Genomic DNA, 16,387 nt, shown 5'->3' with positions numbered 1-16,387 from the left:
TTGTAATTATGATGTGTCTTGGTGTGGGTCTTTGGGATTCATCTTGCTTGGAACTCTCTGTACTTGTGTAACTTTTTTCTTCCTCATAACAGGGAAGTTTTCTGTCATTATTTCTTCAAATAGACTTTCTAATTCTTGCTGCTCTTCCTGTCCTTCTGGCAGCCCTATTATACATATGTTACTTAGTTTTGTGTTGTCCCAAAGCTCCCTTAGGCTCTCCTACTTTTTAATTTTTTTCTCCTGTTGCTGTTCAGATTGGGCTTGTTTCTGTACCTTATCTTCTAACTCACTAATTCTGTCCTCTGCTTCTTCTAGTCTGCTGTTGAAACTGTGGTGTTTTTGATCGTAGCTATATCACTTTTGATTACTTCCTGATTTTTGCATAGGTTGTTGATTTTATTGTTTGTCTGGTGTATGAACTGTATGGCCATTACTCTGAATTCTTTTTCTGTCCGTGTTGCATGCCTCCCTTTCACTTATTCCCTTTCTTTGCGATTCCTCTTTTTCTTTCCTCTGGGGATTGTTTCATTGTCTCTCCATTCTGACTATCACTAGAAGGTTCAAACACCGAGTTGCAGAGGCCCGGGCCATGTGCAGTGGGAGTTTCACGCTACCCGAATGTCACTGTAGAGCTCCGACACCAAGATGTGTGGCTGCCGTGGGTTGGTGGGATCCACATTCACCGAGGATCAGAGTCACCAGCGCACAGTGCAGCCTCATGTGCGCACCTAGATCAGGGACCCTGCCTTCGCCACACTGAAAAAGAGACCCCTCTGGCATGTGCGGAAAATCAGAGTCCCCTAGCACATGCCAGGAGTCAGAGTCGCCCTGTGCCTTTGCCGAGAATCAAGTATCAGAATCTCTGTTGCTTGGTGTGGCCTCACACTTAGAATCAGGGTCCCTTTATGCACATGCGCCTACAATTGGAGTCACTGGCTCTTAGTGTGCGTGCACTGGGAATCAGGTATCCCAGATGCGTGTGATGAGAAACAGAGTCAAGTCACTGGTGCTCAGTGCTGCCTCACATGCAGAGAATCAGGATCCCTGATCTGCTTAGGGGACCGGGTTGCACAGCCACCGTGTGTCAGCAGGAGGTCCACTCATGTGCTGCGTAAAACAGCCTCCCAGTGTCCATGCACCCAGGCTCAAATTCAGGTATCACACCTGCCCTGTGTGGGCGTGAGGTCTGGTCGCGGGAGTGCGCTCTGTGGGAAACAGATTCCCATTGTCCGCACGCTAAAGCTCAAATTCAGGTAGCGGGCCGCCCTGTGTGGGCATGAGGTCTGGATGCACGACTGTGCTTTGCAGGAAACAGAGTCCCACTGTCTGCGCACCCAGACTCAAATTCAGGCAGCAAAGCTGCACTGTGTGGGCACGGGGTCTGGTCGCACGATTTTGCGCTTCGTGAAACAGATTCCCAGTGTTCGTGCCCCCAGGCTCAAATTCTGGCAGAGGAGCTGCCCTGAATTGGCAGGAGGCTTGCTTGCGCAGGAATGGTCCAGCAGTTCGGATGGCACTGTAGTGAGCCTGTGGGGAGGGGAACGAGCTCAGTGACTCACAGATACCTGTGGCCAGGATGTCTGGATTCTTGGTGTCTGTGGGTCTGCAGCTGTGGTCGCAGGTCTTTGTCCCTAGTGGCTGTAGGGTCTCAATTTGCGTCTGAGACCAGATTGGGTGGTGGTGAGGCTAGGATCCTAGTCTCAAGCAGTTCTGATTTTCAAGATGGTGTGGTCCCTGTACCCTCACTGGCCAGCCCTGGAGTGTTCGCAGTGGCTGCGAGGTTTTGCCATCTAAGACTGCCCGGTTTGGCAGCCCCTTGGAAGACCTACAGGATCTAACTATCCCTAGCTCGCTCTCTCTCTCTCTCTCTCTCTCTCTCTCACACACACACACACACCACACATGTCCACACACTCCTCTATCATGCTCTCACTCTCTCATACACTCTGCCTCCCTGCCTTCTTGCCAGTCTCCATCTGTTTCTCTCTTGATGCCACTTTTTATTTTGATGTGGTCCCCTTTGTTTATTTTCTGCTTAGTTTACATTGTCTTAGGAGCTGTATGGTAAAGATATTGCTACAACATATGTCTGATATTTTGTTGCCTATGGATTCTTCTAAGATTTTGATGGTTTCTCATCTTATGTTTAAGTCCTTTAGCCATTTTGAGTTTATTTTTGTGTATGGTGTAAGTTGGTGGTCTAGCTTCATTTTTTAGCATGTATCTGTCCAATTTTCCCAGCACCATTTATTGAAGAGACTGTCTTGACTCCATTGTATGCTCTTGCCTCCTTTGTTAAATATTAATTGAGCATAATGGCTTGGGTCAATTTCTGCGTTCTCTGTTCTTTTCTATTGGTCTGTATGTCTGTTCTTGTGCCAGTACCAGTTAGTTTTGAGAACCGTGGCTTGGTAATACAGCTTGATATCTGGTATTGTGATCCCTCCAACTTTGTTCTTCTTTCTCAGGATTGCTGTGGCTATTCAGGGTCTTTTTTACTCCAGATGAATTTTTGGAGAGTTCTTTCTATGTCTGTGAAATAATCCATTGGTATTTTAATGGGGATTGCATTGAATCTATAGCTTGCTTTGGGTAGTATGGACATTTTAATGATATTGATTCTACCAATCCATGAACATAGTATATTCTTCCATTTGATTATGTCTTTCTCTATCTCTTTTTTCAGTGTCCTGTAGTTTTCTGAGTACAGGTCCTTGACCTCTTTGGTTTATTTTATTCCTAGGTATCTTAATTTTTTTTATTTCAATGGTAAATGGGTTGTTGGTTTTTGTTTTTTTAGATTTCTCTTTCTGTGAGTTCATTATTGTCGTACACAAAAGTCATAGATTTCTGGGTGTTAATTGTGTATCCTGCTACATTGCCAAAATTATTTATTAGTTCTAGTAGTTTTTTGATGGAGTCTTTAGGGTTTTCTGTGTACTATATCATGTCATCCGTGAATAATTTTACTTCTTCTTTTTCAATTTGGATGCCATTTATTTCTTGTTCTTGTCTGATCACTATGGCTAGGATTTCTAGTACTATGTCAACCAGGAGTAGGAGTAATGAAAGTGGGCATTCCTATCTTGTTTCTGTTCTTAGGAATGATTTTAGTTTTTGCCCATTGAGCATGATGTTGGCTGTAAGTTTGTCATATAATGCTATTATTATGTTGAGGTCTTTTCCCTCTAGTCCCACTTTGCTGTGAGTTTTTATCTGGAAAGTTTGTTGGATTTTTGTCAAATGCCTTTTCTGAATCAACTGATATGATTATGTGATTTTTGTCTCTCAATTTGTTTATGTGATGTATCCAGTTTATTGATTTGCAGATATTGTACTATCCTTGCATCCCTGGAATAAATTCCTCTTAGTCATGGTGTATGATCTTCCTAATGTAATGCTGGATCTGATTTGTTAGAATTTTCTTGAGGATTTTAGCATCTATGTTCATCAGGGTTATTGGTCTGTAATTCTCTTTCTTTGTAGTGTCTTTATCTGGTGTTGGGATTAGGGTAATATTGGCTTTATAGAATGAGCTTGGAAGTGTTCCTTCCTCTTGAATTTATTGGAATAGTCTGAGGAAACTGCCCTGTAAAGCCTTCTTGCCCCAGGATTTAGTTTCCTGTAAGTTTTTGGATGACTGCTTCAATTTCCTCCTTAGTTATCAGCCTGTTGAGATTTTTTGATTCTTTCTGATTGAGTTTTGGGAGCTTGTATTTTTCTAAGAATATATCCATTTCATCTAGGTTGTCCATTTTGTTGGAATAGAGTTGTTCATGGTATTTTTTCATAATCCTTTGTATTTCTGTGGGATCAGTTGTTACTTCACCTCTTTCATTTCTGATTTTGTTTATTTGGGTCCTCTCTCTTTGCTTCTTGGTGATCCTGGCTAGAAGTTCATCAATTTTGTTTATCCTTTCAAAGAACGAGCTCTTGGTTTTGTTGATCTTTTATGTTATTTTTTTTGGTCTCCATGTCGTTTATTTCTGCTCTGATCGTTATTATTTCCTTCCTTCTGCTTACGCTGGGCTTTTCTTGTTGCTCTCTTTCTTACTCTTGTCCTTTCGGCACCCCTATTATATCTATGTTACTTGGTTTCATGTTGTCCCAAAGCTCCATTAAGCTCTCCTCCTGCTTTCTAATTTTTTTCTCCAAATGCTGTTCAGATTGGGTGTGTTATCTGCCTTGTCTTATAACTATACTTCTTCTAGTATACTGATGAAACCTTCCATTGTGTTTTTAACTGTAGCTATGTAATTATTAATATCCTGTTGATTCTTACATTAGTTGTTGATTTTCTTATCCAGCCAGTTAAGGAACTGCATGACCCTTGCTTGTCATTATTTTTCTGACCTATTGCATGCCGCTGTTTCATTTAGTTCCCCTTTCTGGCAATTACTCCTTTTCTTTCCTTTGGGGGTTGTTACTTTATTTCCCCATTTTTGCTATCTCTTTTTGGCCCTGGGCTCCCTGCTTGGTGTCTGAGGTATTTTTTTTTAAATAAATCTTTATTGTTCAGATTATTTCAGGTGTTCCTCTTTTTTTTCCCCCATAGCCCCCCTGCACCTGATTCCCCACCACACCCCATTCCCTTTCCCCCGCCACTGTCTTCATCCATAGGTGTAAGATTTTTGTCCAATCTCTTCTTGCACCCCTCACACCCCCTTCCCCCTGAGAATTGTCACTCCACTCCCTTTCTATGTCCCTGATTCTATTATATTCATCAGTCCATTCTGTTCATCAGATTTTCCATTCACTTGATTTTTAGATTCACTTGTTAGTAGGCATGTTTTGTTGTCATTTTGTTGTTCATAATTTTTATCTTTACCTTTTTCTTCTTCTTCCTCTTCTTAAAGAATACCCTTCAGCATCTCATATAATCCTGGTTTGGTGGTGATGAACTCCTTCAGCTTTTTCTTGTCTGTGAAGCTCTTTATCTGACCTTCAACTCTGAATGATAGCTTTGCTGGGTAGAGTAATCTTGGTTGTAGGTTCTTGCTGTTCATCACTTTGAATATTTCTTGCCACTCCCTTCTGGCCTGCATAGTTTCTGTTGAGAAATCAGCTGACAGTCATATGCTACTCCCTTGTAGGTAACTAACTGTTTTTCTCTTGCTGCTTTCAAGATTCTTTGTTTTTTGCTCTTGGCATTTTAATTATGATGTGTCTTGGTGTGGTCCTCTTTGGATTCCTCTTGTTTGGGGTTCTCTGCGCTTCCTGGACTTATTAGTCTATTTCTTTCACCAGGTAGGGAAAGTTTTCTGTCATTATTTCTCCTAATAGGCTTTCAATATTTTGCTTTCTCTCTTCTTCTGGCACCCCAAAAATTCGGATGTTGGTACGCTTAAAGTTGTCCCAGAGGCTCCTTACACTATCTTCATATTTTTGGATTCTTTTTGTTTTTCTGGTTGGGTGTTTTTTGTTTCCTCATATTTCAGATCTTTGGTTTGATTCTTGGGGTACGTTGATCTACAGTTGAGTTTCTGTATATTCTTTATTTCAGACAGTGTATGCTTAATTTCTGACTGGTCCTTTTCCATTTTTTTTTGGCATTCTCATTAAGGCCCTTAAAGGTCTCACTAAGCTCCTCGGAGGTCTTATCAAGTTTCTCAGCAGTTTTTAGAAGATTCTTGAGTAACCTTATAAATGTGGTTTTGAACTCTGTCCAGTAGTTTGCTTTCCTCCATTTCTTTCATTTGTGACATGTTTCATTGTCTCTGCATTTTGCTGCTTCCCTGTGTTGATGGAGTCATTTTCTGTGGTAGGTGACCTATAGGGCGCAGTCGTTCAGCCTCCTCTATCACCTGGGGTGGACACTCTTGGTGCACCCCTTTGTGGGCTGAGTGCAAAGTCTTGGTGTAGTTATGCCTTGATTGCTGTTGGTATACTGGGAGGAATTGACCTCCAGGCCAATTGGCTGTGAGGACCTGCTGTGTCTATAATGGATAAACTGCTGTGCTGGAGACACACTTAGGGGGCAGGACTTGCTTCAGTGGGGCTTTGGTGCTCCCTGAGTCTGCCTCTTGAATGTGTTACTTATGGATGTGAGGAGTTGAAATCTGGTGTCGTCTTACACTGACCACTAGATGCACTGGCTTCTGGATTTCCAATGGCATACAGGTCAGCTACTGTCTGAGGCCACCCAGCAGGAGCTACAGTGAGAACTACAGTTTTCTCCTCTTTGCTTGGGGTTTAGAGGTTTTGGAGCTGTCTGACCAGAGCTGCAGTTTGTTAGGTTAAGCTGCGATCGGTTAGGCAGTTTATATGCAAAGGCCGCTGTGTGGAGCTTGGGTGGGTTTGTAGATTGTGCGGGGCAGGGTCTCAGGGAGTCACTAGGCTAGGGCATGGCAAACAGCAATGGCTGCCAGTCAGCCGTCTCTGCGTCTCTGCCTTTCCAAGTCCCCGCGTCCCACGCCCCAGCACAGTAAACAATGATTGCTGCACGCACCTCTACAAGAAAGCCACCCTCACTTTCCGACCCGATGGCAGACAGTCCAGCTTCTCCCCGTAGGAGTTTGGGTCCCCAGCTTCTCCCCAGAAACTGGAGTTCAGAGTAATTGGGAGCTTGTCTCCCTTTGGGTTGAAAAAAGCAGCACACCCAGTCGCCCACTGCCAGCCCGATTCGCGTGCCTCTGTGCCTCAGCTTTTCAGTGCTTGTGCATGTCTCAATGCTCTTTTCTCTTTCCTTCTAGTTGTAGAACTTCTACTCAGCCAGCTTTCCCATGGTTCTGGGTGATAGATGTTTTGTCTTTTAGTTGTAGTTTTGAAATTGTTGTGTGAGGCAGCAGTTTAGGTGTTTACCTATGTCACCATCTTGGTTTTTTCGACCGGTATCTGAGGTATTGAAGCCTCTAGTGGTTCAGTGATCTGGGACTTGCTAGACTGGAGGTTGGGTCTGCCTTTTGTTTCACCCCTTTATTGTCTTTGCTCTGAGTTGCCCCCCCCCCCCTTCTCTGGTTCTGGTTTCTTTTTGTCCACTTCGGATTCTTCGGGTTGGCAGGGGTGTAAGCACTGTTCCTCTGGTGTGCGACTCCCTGTGAGGACCCAGAGCCCTCTGGCATGCAATTCACTCTGGAGCCTAGGCACCGAAGGTAAGATGCTGCCCCAGGTCCCTCTGGCAGTGCACATGCAGTGTGGTTCTGTGACCTGTGGGTGGGCACACCAGGTCACACCAGCAGATCTTACTTGGGCCAGGGTAGGACTTGCGCCATGTGACAGTTTTGTCTGTCCAAGAAGGCGGAGCCTGCCCAAATACTCTGACTGAGCCAAAGGGCAGACCCCGCAGTGTACTTGGCAGTAGGGGCGGGCACTCTGAGTCCCACCAAGCGGTCCAGGTGCCAAGTTGTATGGATCCTGTGGCTGAAGTGGCAGCCTTGGCAGGAGGGAGCATACTCTGGGTAGGAGACTGTGGCCAGGGACGCTGCAATCCTGGAGGCTGTGTGTCTGCAGTTGAGGTAGCAGGGTTTTGGCTGGAGTAGTACAGGGTCCCAGATGGTGTCTGAGACCTGTCTGGGTGGTGGTGAGGCTTGGCCCCTAGTCACAGCAGCTCTCCCCTTCAAGATTGCATGGTTTCTGTGTCAGAGCCAGCAAGATACCCTGGAGTGCTTGCAGTGGTATCAGGGGCTCCCCATCTAGGAGAGCCCAGTCTTCCAGCCCTTGAGACTCCTGCAGGATCTAACTGTCACACACACACACACACACACACACACACACACACACACACACACACACACACACACACCCCACGTCCATACATTGCCTTTTCGCTCCCTCATTCACACTCTCTCCCGCAGTGCTGTCCTGCCAGCTGCCATCTTAACATTCCTCCATCGATTTTTTTTTTAAGAGAGTGGGAGAGGGGGGAGAGAGAGAGAGAAGCATGGATATGAGAGAGACACATCAATTGGTTGCCTCCCACATACACCCCCTGACTGGGCAGGGAACGAACCTGCAACCCAGGTTCGTACCCTTGACCTGGAATCAAACCTGTGGCCCTTTGGTCTGCAGACTGACGCTCTAACCACTGAGTAAAGTGGATCAGAGCTCTAACAGATTTTTTAAGAAGGTTACTTTTTTTAGAAAATGGAATGTATCAGTAAATTATTTTTTGCTCTTAATTACTTAGTGTCTGATTAATTCAAAGATTGGATTGTTTAGAAAACATTTGTATTTAATTCATTATATTCCTTATTAATTGTTTTGATGTTTCTATGTATTTTAGGACCAACTTAAACTGTTATATTCTGTTGGATCCAATGTTTCTGCTGAAAAGTAAGTCAGCTATACATTTATATATTTTTATATAAATATCTGGACACTTAACATGAATTTGTATTGCCCATTGATTGAATGATTCATTCAATTGACAATAATTCTTTGAAGAATTTTTTTAGTAGTTGTGGTAAGTGCTGATGATAAAAATAACAAAGAAGATGATAAAGATAAAAATCATGGTAAAGACATGATATTTGATGGTAAGAAACTCAAAATCTAGAAGAGGTTAAACATATTTGAATATTTAACATAGGTTAACATAGTATAATAAGGTAATACTTTCAAAGTTGTGGTTGAGAGTTTATATGGACTTCATAAAGGCATTGGCATTTGGGATGGGTTCTAAAGAATGAGTATGCTTTGCCAGATAGATAATGGAATTAAGGAATTCCAAGAATATTTTTAAAAGCATGGGATATGAGAGTATGTCTCATTTTTGAGGCTATAAAAAGCTGCTGGTAGCTAGAGATAGGTTTAGATTGAGATTGGGAGGATATGAAAAACTTCACATATTTTGATGGATGTCAAAAACAGATCTGTTATCTAATCATCTTCTGAGTTTTAAATGGGATATTTTAATGTGGAGCTCTTGTTCCTTAATAATTTAATAGTAGATGTCATCTTCTTAAATTTAACATATTTGTGCACATTATATATGAAAACTATTAGAATAAAACTTTAATACCATTTATCTTTTTCCCCTAGAGTTTCTCAGCTTTTGTCCTTTGCTACCACACTCTGTTCCCAAGAATCTTCTACTCTAGGACTTCCAGATTTTCCTTTAGATAGTTTACCAGCTGCAGTTCAAATCCTGGTATGTATAGAATAAATTAATGACTGGTATACCCAAATGTGGCAAAGAATTCAAAAGTTCATCCTTTGATATTCATCACTTCAGTGTGCCTTTTAAAATATTGCCAGAATTCATATTAATTTATTGTGCAGTGCAGCAGACTGGACAGAGACCAATGGTATGTTCTGAGCCCTTAAAAGAGCTTACAGTCTTAGAGGGGGGAAGGTAGAGATGCAACTCAAGTAAAAATTCCCCAGAGAGAAAAACTTTAGCCTGATCACACAGAGGTATGCTCTAGTGTAAGTTGTGCCCCAGACTTGCCCTTACCTGATGTGAGGGAGCTGGGGCTTTCACACTCTAGCACCTTTAGTCATTGGTAAATGACTGTCCCAGAGTACACAAGTTCCCAGGCACTAGCTAATCTCCCAGCCTTGAGCAAAACTGGCTCAGACGGAGGGAGACCTATAGCAACTGGCTGCTACAAGGGAAAGCTGGATGCACAGAAAAGATAAGGACAGATCTGAGGGGATTTGGTGGAGCACTGACATTGTCCACTACAGTATCACAAAAGTCATGACAGTAGTATCTGGAGGGTGGAAAGACCCTGCAGGCAGAGGGAACAGCATTTGCAAGGGTGTTGAATCATAAAAGGGCCTGGTATGTTTGGTGAATAAGTTGTATCACTAGAGCAAGCCTGTATAGTGAAGAGAGGGGTTAGAACCTTAGTGTGAAGTGTTTTACATGGTGAGTAAAGATGTCTGGGTTTTATTATGTGGAAGAAGTGGCCCATAAAACATTATTAAGTAGGTCAGGTGTGTAGCAATCAGATACAGGGGTGGGCAAAAGTACATTTATAGGTTGGAGGAAGATAGCTCTGTTCACAGGAGGAGGGATGGGGAGAGACTGGATGCACAGGGAGCATATAGACTGTTAAAATAGTTAGAGACTCTGCCAAGGAGCCTAGCTTGAGGTAGTGGGAACACCACCTAGATGAGACATTTTAATTTTATTTATTTTTATCTTTTTTAAAAGTTTATTTTAAGTCTTGACTCTATTACAGATAACCCAATTTTTCTTCCACTTTGCCCATCTCTACCCAGCTTCCATCCCCTCTTCCTTCTGGTCATCACCGTACTGTTGTCTATGTCTGTCGGTTATACATATATGTTCTTTGGCTAATCCCTTCATCTACTTTTATCCAGTCTCCCTCCCCCCTTCCCTCTAACAGCTGTCAGTCTGTTCCTTGTATCCATGCTACTGTTTTTGTTCGTCAGCTTATTTTGTTTATTAGATACCACATATACGTGAGATCATATGGTATTTGTCTTTCTCTGACTGGCTTATTCCACTTACCATAATAATCTCCAGGTCCATCCATGCTGTCACAAAAGGAAATATTTCTTTCTTTTTACAGCCAAGTAGTATTCCATTGTGTAAATGTACCACCGCTTTTTTTTATCCCCTCATTTATTGATGGTCACTTGGCCTAATTCCAGATCCACTCATCTACTGATGGGCACTTGGCCTGTTTCCAGATCTTGGCTATTGTAAATAATGCTGCTGTGAACATGGGGGTGCAGATATTCTTTTGAATTGGTATTTTGGGATTCTTAGGATATATTCTCAGAAGTGGTATCACTGGGTCAAAAGGCTTCCATTTTTAATTTTTTTGAGGAAATGCCATACTATTTTCCACAATGGTTGCACTAGTTTGCATCCCCCCCCAACAGTGCATGAGTCCCTTTTCACCACATCCTTGCCAGCACTTGTTTGTTGATTTATTGATGGTAGCCATTCTGGCAGGTACAAAGTGGTAGCTCATTGTGGTTTTAATTTGCATCCTAGGGCAAGGGAAACAAAGGAAAAAAATAAAGAAATGGGATTACATCAAACTAAAAAGCTTCTTCACAGCAAAAGAAACCATCAACAAAATGAAAAGGGAGCCCATTGAATGGGAGAACATGTTTAACAATGATACATCTGATAAAGGGTTAATTTCCAAAATATATAAAAAACTCATACAACTCAATACCAGGAAGACAATCCAATTAAAAAATGGACAAAGGACCTGAATAGACACTTTGCCAAAGAGCACATACAGATGGCCAATAGACATGAAAAGATGCTCAATGTCACTAATCATCAGAGAGATGCAAATTAAAGCCACAATGAGATATCACCTAGATGAGACATTTTTAAAACGTATGTTGCAATTTGTTTTATATTTCCTGAGAGTTGGTGAGTTAGGTTTCCCAGGTATTGCTCATATTGTTCTATACATCTAGAACAGTTTTTCTTATCCTTTTTATTATGTCTTTTACTTTTCATTATTTTTGTTTTTGCTCAGAACTTTTTACTTGGACAATTCTTAAACTTAAAAAAGGTTAAAAATATTAAAATGAAATCTACGTCCTTCAAGTAGAATCACTAATTGTTAACATATTGCCACGTTTGCTTGCTCTCTCATTTTTTTTCTGGACCTTTTGAAAGTACACAACAGTTAACATTCTTAATACTTCTATGAAACTTCTCAGAATTAAGACATTCTCTTACATAACCAAACACCATTATCATATTAACGATAATTCTATATCATCTAATACAGGGTCTATACTAAATTTTCCCTAATTGTCTGTTAATAGACTTTTAAAAGTAAGGTGAACTGAATTGGGAAAGCAATTTATAACTTTGAAGCTAGGTGAATGTGGATGAGATTAATTAAGATTAGGAATAAAGATAGAGGAGAAGAGAGTTTGGGACAAGTAGGGTAGGGAGATGTGTTCAGACATGTAGTTTCAGACATGTTGAATGGGGGTCAATGGGATATTCATATAGTCACGTCTAATGTGCAATTGAGAGTTCAAATCTAAAGCTCAAGAAAGAGGTCAGGACTAGGGATATAAATATGGAAGCTATCAACACATAGATGGTAGCTGAAAGATGGTTGTGGGAGAGGTTACCAAAGGAAAGGGAGTGGAACAGGAAGAAAAGAGGAAATAATGAATATATGCTTATGTAGACTTTTGGGAAATATGAGTAGCCTATTGGTTATTGTTTATAAGGCAATTTCAGTGTCATATGTACATTTCAGATAATTTTTCAAATTTATTTTAGATGTTCCTCATTCATATATATTTTTGCTCCTAAATAGAATTCCTTTCCTATGATGTCAATCAAACATGCAATCCACTGGCTTTACCCGTACACTATTTTACTAGCACAGGAAGGGAAGATGGCTGTGGAAGATGTATTAAAAGTAAGTATCTTCTCCCTTTCCCTTTCCCTTTCTCTTTTCCATTCCCCTTCCTCCCTTTCTCCTTCCTCTCCCTCCCCCTTCCCTTCTCTTTCCCCTTCCCTTCCCTTCTCCTTTTCTACCCTCTTCCCATCTCTTCCTTCCTGCTTTCCTACTTTTCTGTCTTCATCTTTCTAACTTTCCCTTCTCTTACTTTGTAGGCATGGGGGCATTGGCATGCATTGAGGTGGCTGCTGTGGTTGGGAGATTGGTTTTATAGAGTAAATATGTAAATCAATTGAGCAAATAAGTGAATATTGAGGAGAATAAGATCTGCATTTTTCACAGTTGGAGAAGGAATTTATAAACAGAAAGGGAGGATGAACGAACCCTCAGGTATTATATTGGAATTGAAGAAATTGGTATGAACTCATTTTTTTGGTTTTTGTTTCTTTTTTCCCCCCACTTTTTTTAATTGTCTAAAGTTTTACATATGTCTCCTTTTTCCCTGCTTGACCCCGCTCCCCCAGCCATTCCCACTCCGGGCAAGCCTCCACAGCCCCAGTGTCTGTGTCCATTGGTTATGCTAATAGGCATGCATACAAGTCCTTTGGTTGCTCTCTAACCCTCCCACCCCCACCCCTCTTCCATTTGTCTCTGGATCTATTCTTGTTCATCAGATTATGTTGATCATTATATCCCACATATGAGTGAGATCATGTGATATTTATCCTTTCTCCGACTGGTTTCTTTTGCTTAGCATAATGCTCTCCAGTTCCATCCATGCTGTTGCAAATGGTAAAAGTCCTTCTTTTTTATAGCAGCATAGTATTCCATTGTGTAGATGTACCACAGTTTTTTTTTTTTTTTTTTTTTTTTTTTTTTTAATATATTTTATTGATATTTTACAGAGAGGAAGGGAGAGGGATAGAGAGTTAGAAACATCGATGAGAGAGAAACATCGATCAGCTGCCTCCTGCACACCTCCCACTGGAGATGTGCCCACAACCAAGGTACATGCCCCTGACCGGAATCGAACCCGGGACCCTTCAGTCCGCAGGCCGACGCTCTATCCACTGAGCCAAACCGGTTTTGGCTGTACCACAGTTTTTTAATCCACTCATCTGCTGATGGGCACTTAGGTTTTTTCCAAATCTTAGCTATGGTAAATTGTGCTGCTATGAACATAGGGGTATATATATCCTTTCTTATTGGTGTTTTTGGTTTCTTGGGATATAGGCTTACAAGTGGGATTACTTGGTCAAATGGGAGTTCCATTTTTAACTTCTTGAGGAAACTCCATACTGTTTTCCACAGTGGCTGCACCAGTCTGTATTCCCAGCAGCAGTGCACGTGGGTTCCTTTTTCTCCACATCCTCGCCAACACTTGTCATTTGTTGATGATAGCCATTCTGACAGGTGTGAGATGGTACCTCGTTGTTTTGATTTGCATCTCTCGGATGATTAGTGACTTTGAGCATGTTTTCATATGTCTCTCGGCCTTCTGTAAGTCCTTTTTCGAAAAGTGTCTACTTAGGTCCTTTGCCCATTTTTTGATTGGGGTGTTTATCTTCCTTTTGTTAAGTTGTATGAGTTTTCTGTAAATTTTAGAGATTAATCCCTTATCTGAAATATCATTGGCAAATATGTTCTCCCATACAGTGGGCTTTCTTGTTGTTTTGTTGATGGTTTCTTTTGCTGTGCAGAAGCTTTTTCTTTTGATGTAGTTCCATTTGTTTATTTTCTCCTTAGTCTCCATTGCCCTAGGAGCTGTGTTGGTAAAGATGTTGCTATGACATATGTCTGCTATTTTGCTGCCTATGGAGTCTTGTAGGATTTTTATGGTTTCCCGTCTTACATTTAAGTCCTTTATCCATTTTGAGTTTATTTTTGTGTATGGTGTAAGTTGGTGATCTAGTTTCATTTTTTTGCATGTATCTGACCAAATTTCTCAGCACCGTTTATTGAAGATACTGTCTTGACTCCATTGTATGCTCTTGCCTCCTTTATCAAATATGAATTGAGCATAATGGCTTGGGTCGATGTCTGGATTCTCTGTTCTGTTTCATTGGTCTATATGTCTGTTCTTGTGCCAGTACCAGGCAGTTTTGAGAACAGTTGCTTTGTAGTATAGCTTGATATCTGGTATTGTGATCCCTCCAACTTTGTTCTTATTTCTCAGGATTGCTGTGGCTATTCGGGGCCTTTTTTTTATTCCAGATTAATTTTTGGAGTGTTTGTTTTAGATCTTTGAAGTATGCTGTTGGTATTTTAATGGGGATTGTGTTGAATATATAGATTGCTTTGGGTAGTATGGACATTTTAATGATGTTGATTCTACCAATCCATGAACATGATATTTTCTTCCATTTGTTCATGTCTTCCTCTATCTCTTTTTTCAATGTCCTGTAGTTTTCTGAGTACAGGTCTTTTTATCTCCTTAGTTAAGTTTATTCCTAAGTATCTTACTTTTTTTGTTGCAATGGTAAATGGGATTTTTTTTTTCGTTTCTCTTTCTGTGAGTTCATTATTGGTGTATAAAAAGGCCATAGATTTCTGGGTGTTAATTTTGTATCCTGCTACATTGCCAAATTCATTTATTAGGTCTAGTAGATTTTTGATGGAGTCTTTGGGGTTTTCTATGTATAGTATCATGTCATCTGAGAATAAGGACAGTTTTACTTCTTCTTTTCCAATTTGGAGGCCTTTTATTTCTTCTTCTTGTCTGATCGCTATAGCTAGCACTTCCAGTACTATATCGGACAGGAGTGGTGAAAGTGCGCATCCCTGTCTTGTTCCCATTCTCAGGGGAAATGAGTTTAGTTTTTGCTCCTGGAGTATGATGTTGGCTGTAGGGTTGTCATAAGGCTTTTATTAGGTTGAGGTATGATCCATCTATTCCCACTTTGCTGAGAGTTTTTATCAAGAAAGGGTGTTAGATTTTGTCAAATGCTTTTTCTGAATCAATTGATATGTTTATGTGATTTTTGTCTCAATTTGTTTATGTGATGTATCACATTTATTGATTTGTGGATATTGTTCCATCCTTGCATCCTCGGAATAAATGCCACTTAGGCATCGTGTATGATCTTTCTAATGTAATGCTGAATCCGATTTGCTAGAATTTTGTTGAGGATTTTAGCATCTATGTTCATCAAGGATATTGGCCTGTAGTTCTCTTTCTTTGTGGTGTCTTTATCTGGTTTTGGAATTAGGGTAATGCTGGCTTCATAGAAAGAGCTTGGAAGTGTGCCTTCCTCTTGAAGTTTTTGGAATAGTCTGAGGAGGATAGGTTTTAGTTCTCCTTTGAATGCTTGGTAGAACTCCCCTGTAAAGCCACCTGGACCAGTGCTTTTGTTTGCTGGAAGATTTTTGATCACTGCTTCAATTTCTTCGGTAGTTATCGGCCTTTTCAGGTTTTTTGATTCTTCCTGATTGAGTTTTGGGAGCTTGTATTTTTCTAAGAATATATCCATTTCATCCAGGTTGTCCATTTTGTTGGAATAGAGTTGTTCATAGTATTTTTTCATAATCCTTTATATTTCTGTGGGATCAGTTGTTACTTTACCTCTTTCATTTCTGATTTTGTTTATTGGGTCCTCTCTCTTTGCTTCTTGGTGAGCCTGGCTAGAGGTTCATCAATTTTGTTTATCCTTTCAAAGAACAAGCTCTTGGTTTTGTTGATCTTTTATATTATTATTTTTTTTTTTGGTCTCTATGTTGTTTATTTCTGCTCTGATCATTATTATTTCCTTCCTTCTGCTTATGCTGCGCTTTTCTTGTTGCTCTCTTTCTAACTCTTTGAGCTGTAGGGTTAGATGATTTATTACCATTTTTTCTTGTTTTTTGAGGTAGGCCTTTAGAGCTGTGAACTTCCCTCTCAAGACTGCTTTCACTGTGTCCCAAAGATTTTGGATTGTTGTGTTTTCATTGTCATTTGTTGCTATGATGCTTTTTATTTTTTCTTTGATCTCTTTGGTAAACCAATCATTGTTTAATAGCATGCTATTTAGCCTTTAGGTGTTTCATTTTTTTTCATTGTTTTTATTGTAGTTGATTTCTAATTTTATGTCATTGTGATCTGAGAA

At 40.7% G+C, this 16,387-nt stretch overlaps 1 protein-coding gene across 1 annotated transcript in view; it reads left to right on the top strand.

The window, feature by feature from the left end:
- VWA8 (von Willebrand factor A domain containing 8) overlaps positions 1-16,387 on the top strand; it is a 407,937-nt gene that overhangs the window by 76,999 nt on the left and 314,551 nt on the right. Inside the window, exons 7-9 of the mRNA XM_080659387.1 lie at positions 8,222-8,271; positions 8,980-9,088; positions 12,219-12,323. Of these exons, the coding sequence (XP_080515513.1) occupies positions 8,222-8,271; positions 8,980-9,088; positions 12,219-12,323 (264 nt within the window). The remainder of the gene's footprint in view (positions 1-8,221; positions 8,272-8,979; positions 9,089-12,218; positions 12,324-16,387) is intronic.

The sequence above is a fragment of the Plecotus auritus genome, assembly GCF_963455305.1.
Source record: "Plecotus auritus genome assembly, chromosome: 3".
In the NCBI taxonomy this organism is placed as follows: Eukaryota; Metazoa; Chordata; class Mammalia; order Chiroptera; family Vespertilionidae; genus Plecotus; species Plecotus auritus.
Note: the sequence above shows the minus strand (reverse complement) of the source record. Positions and strands in the feature narration are given on the sequence as shown.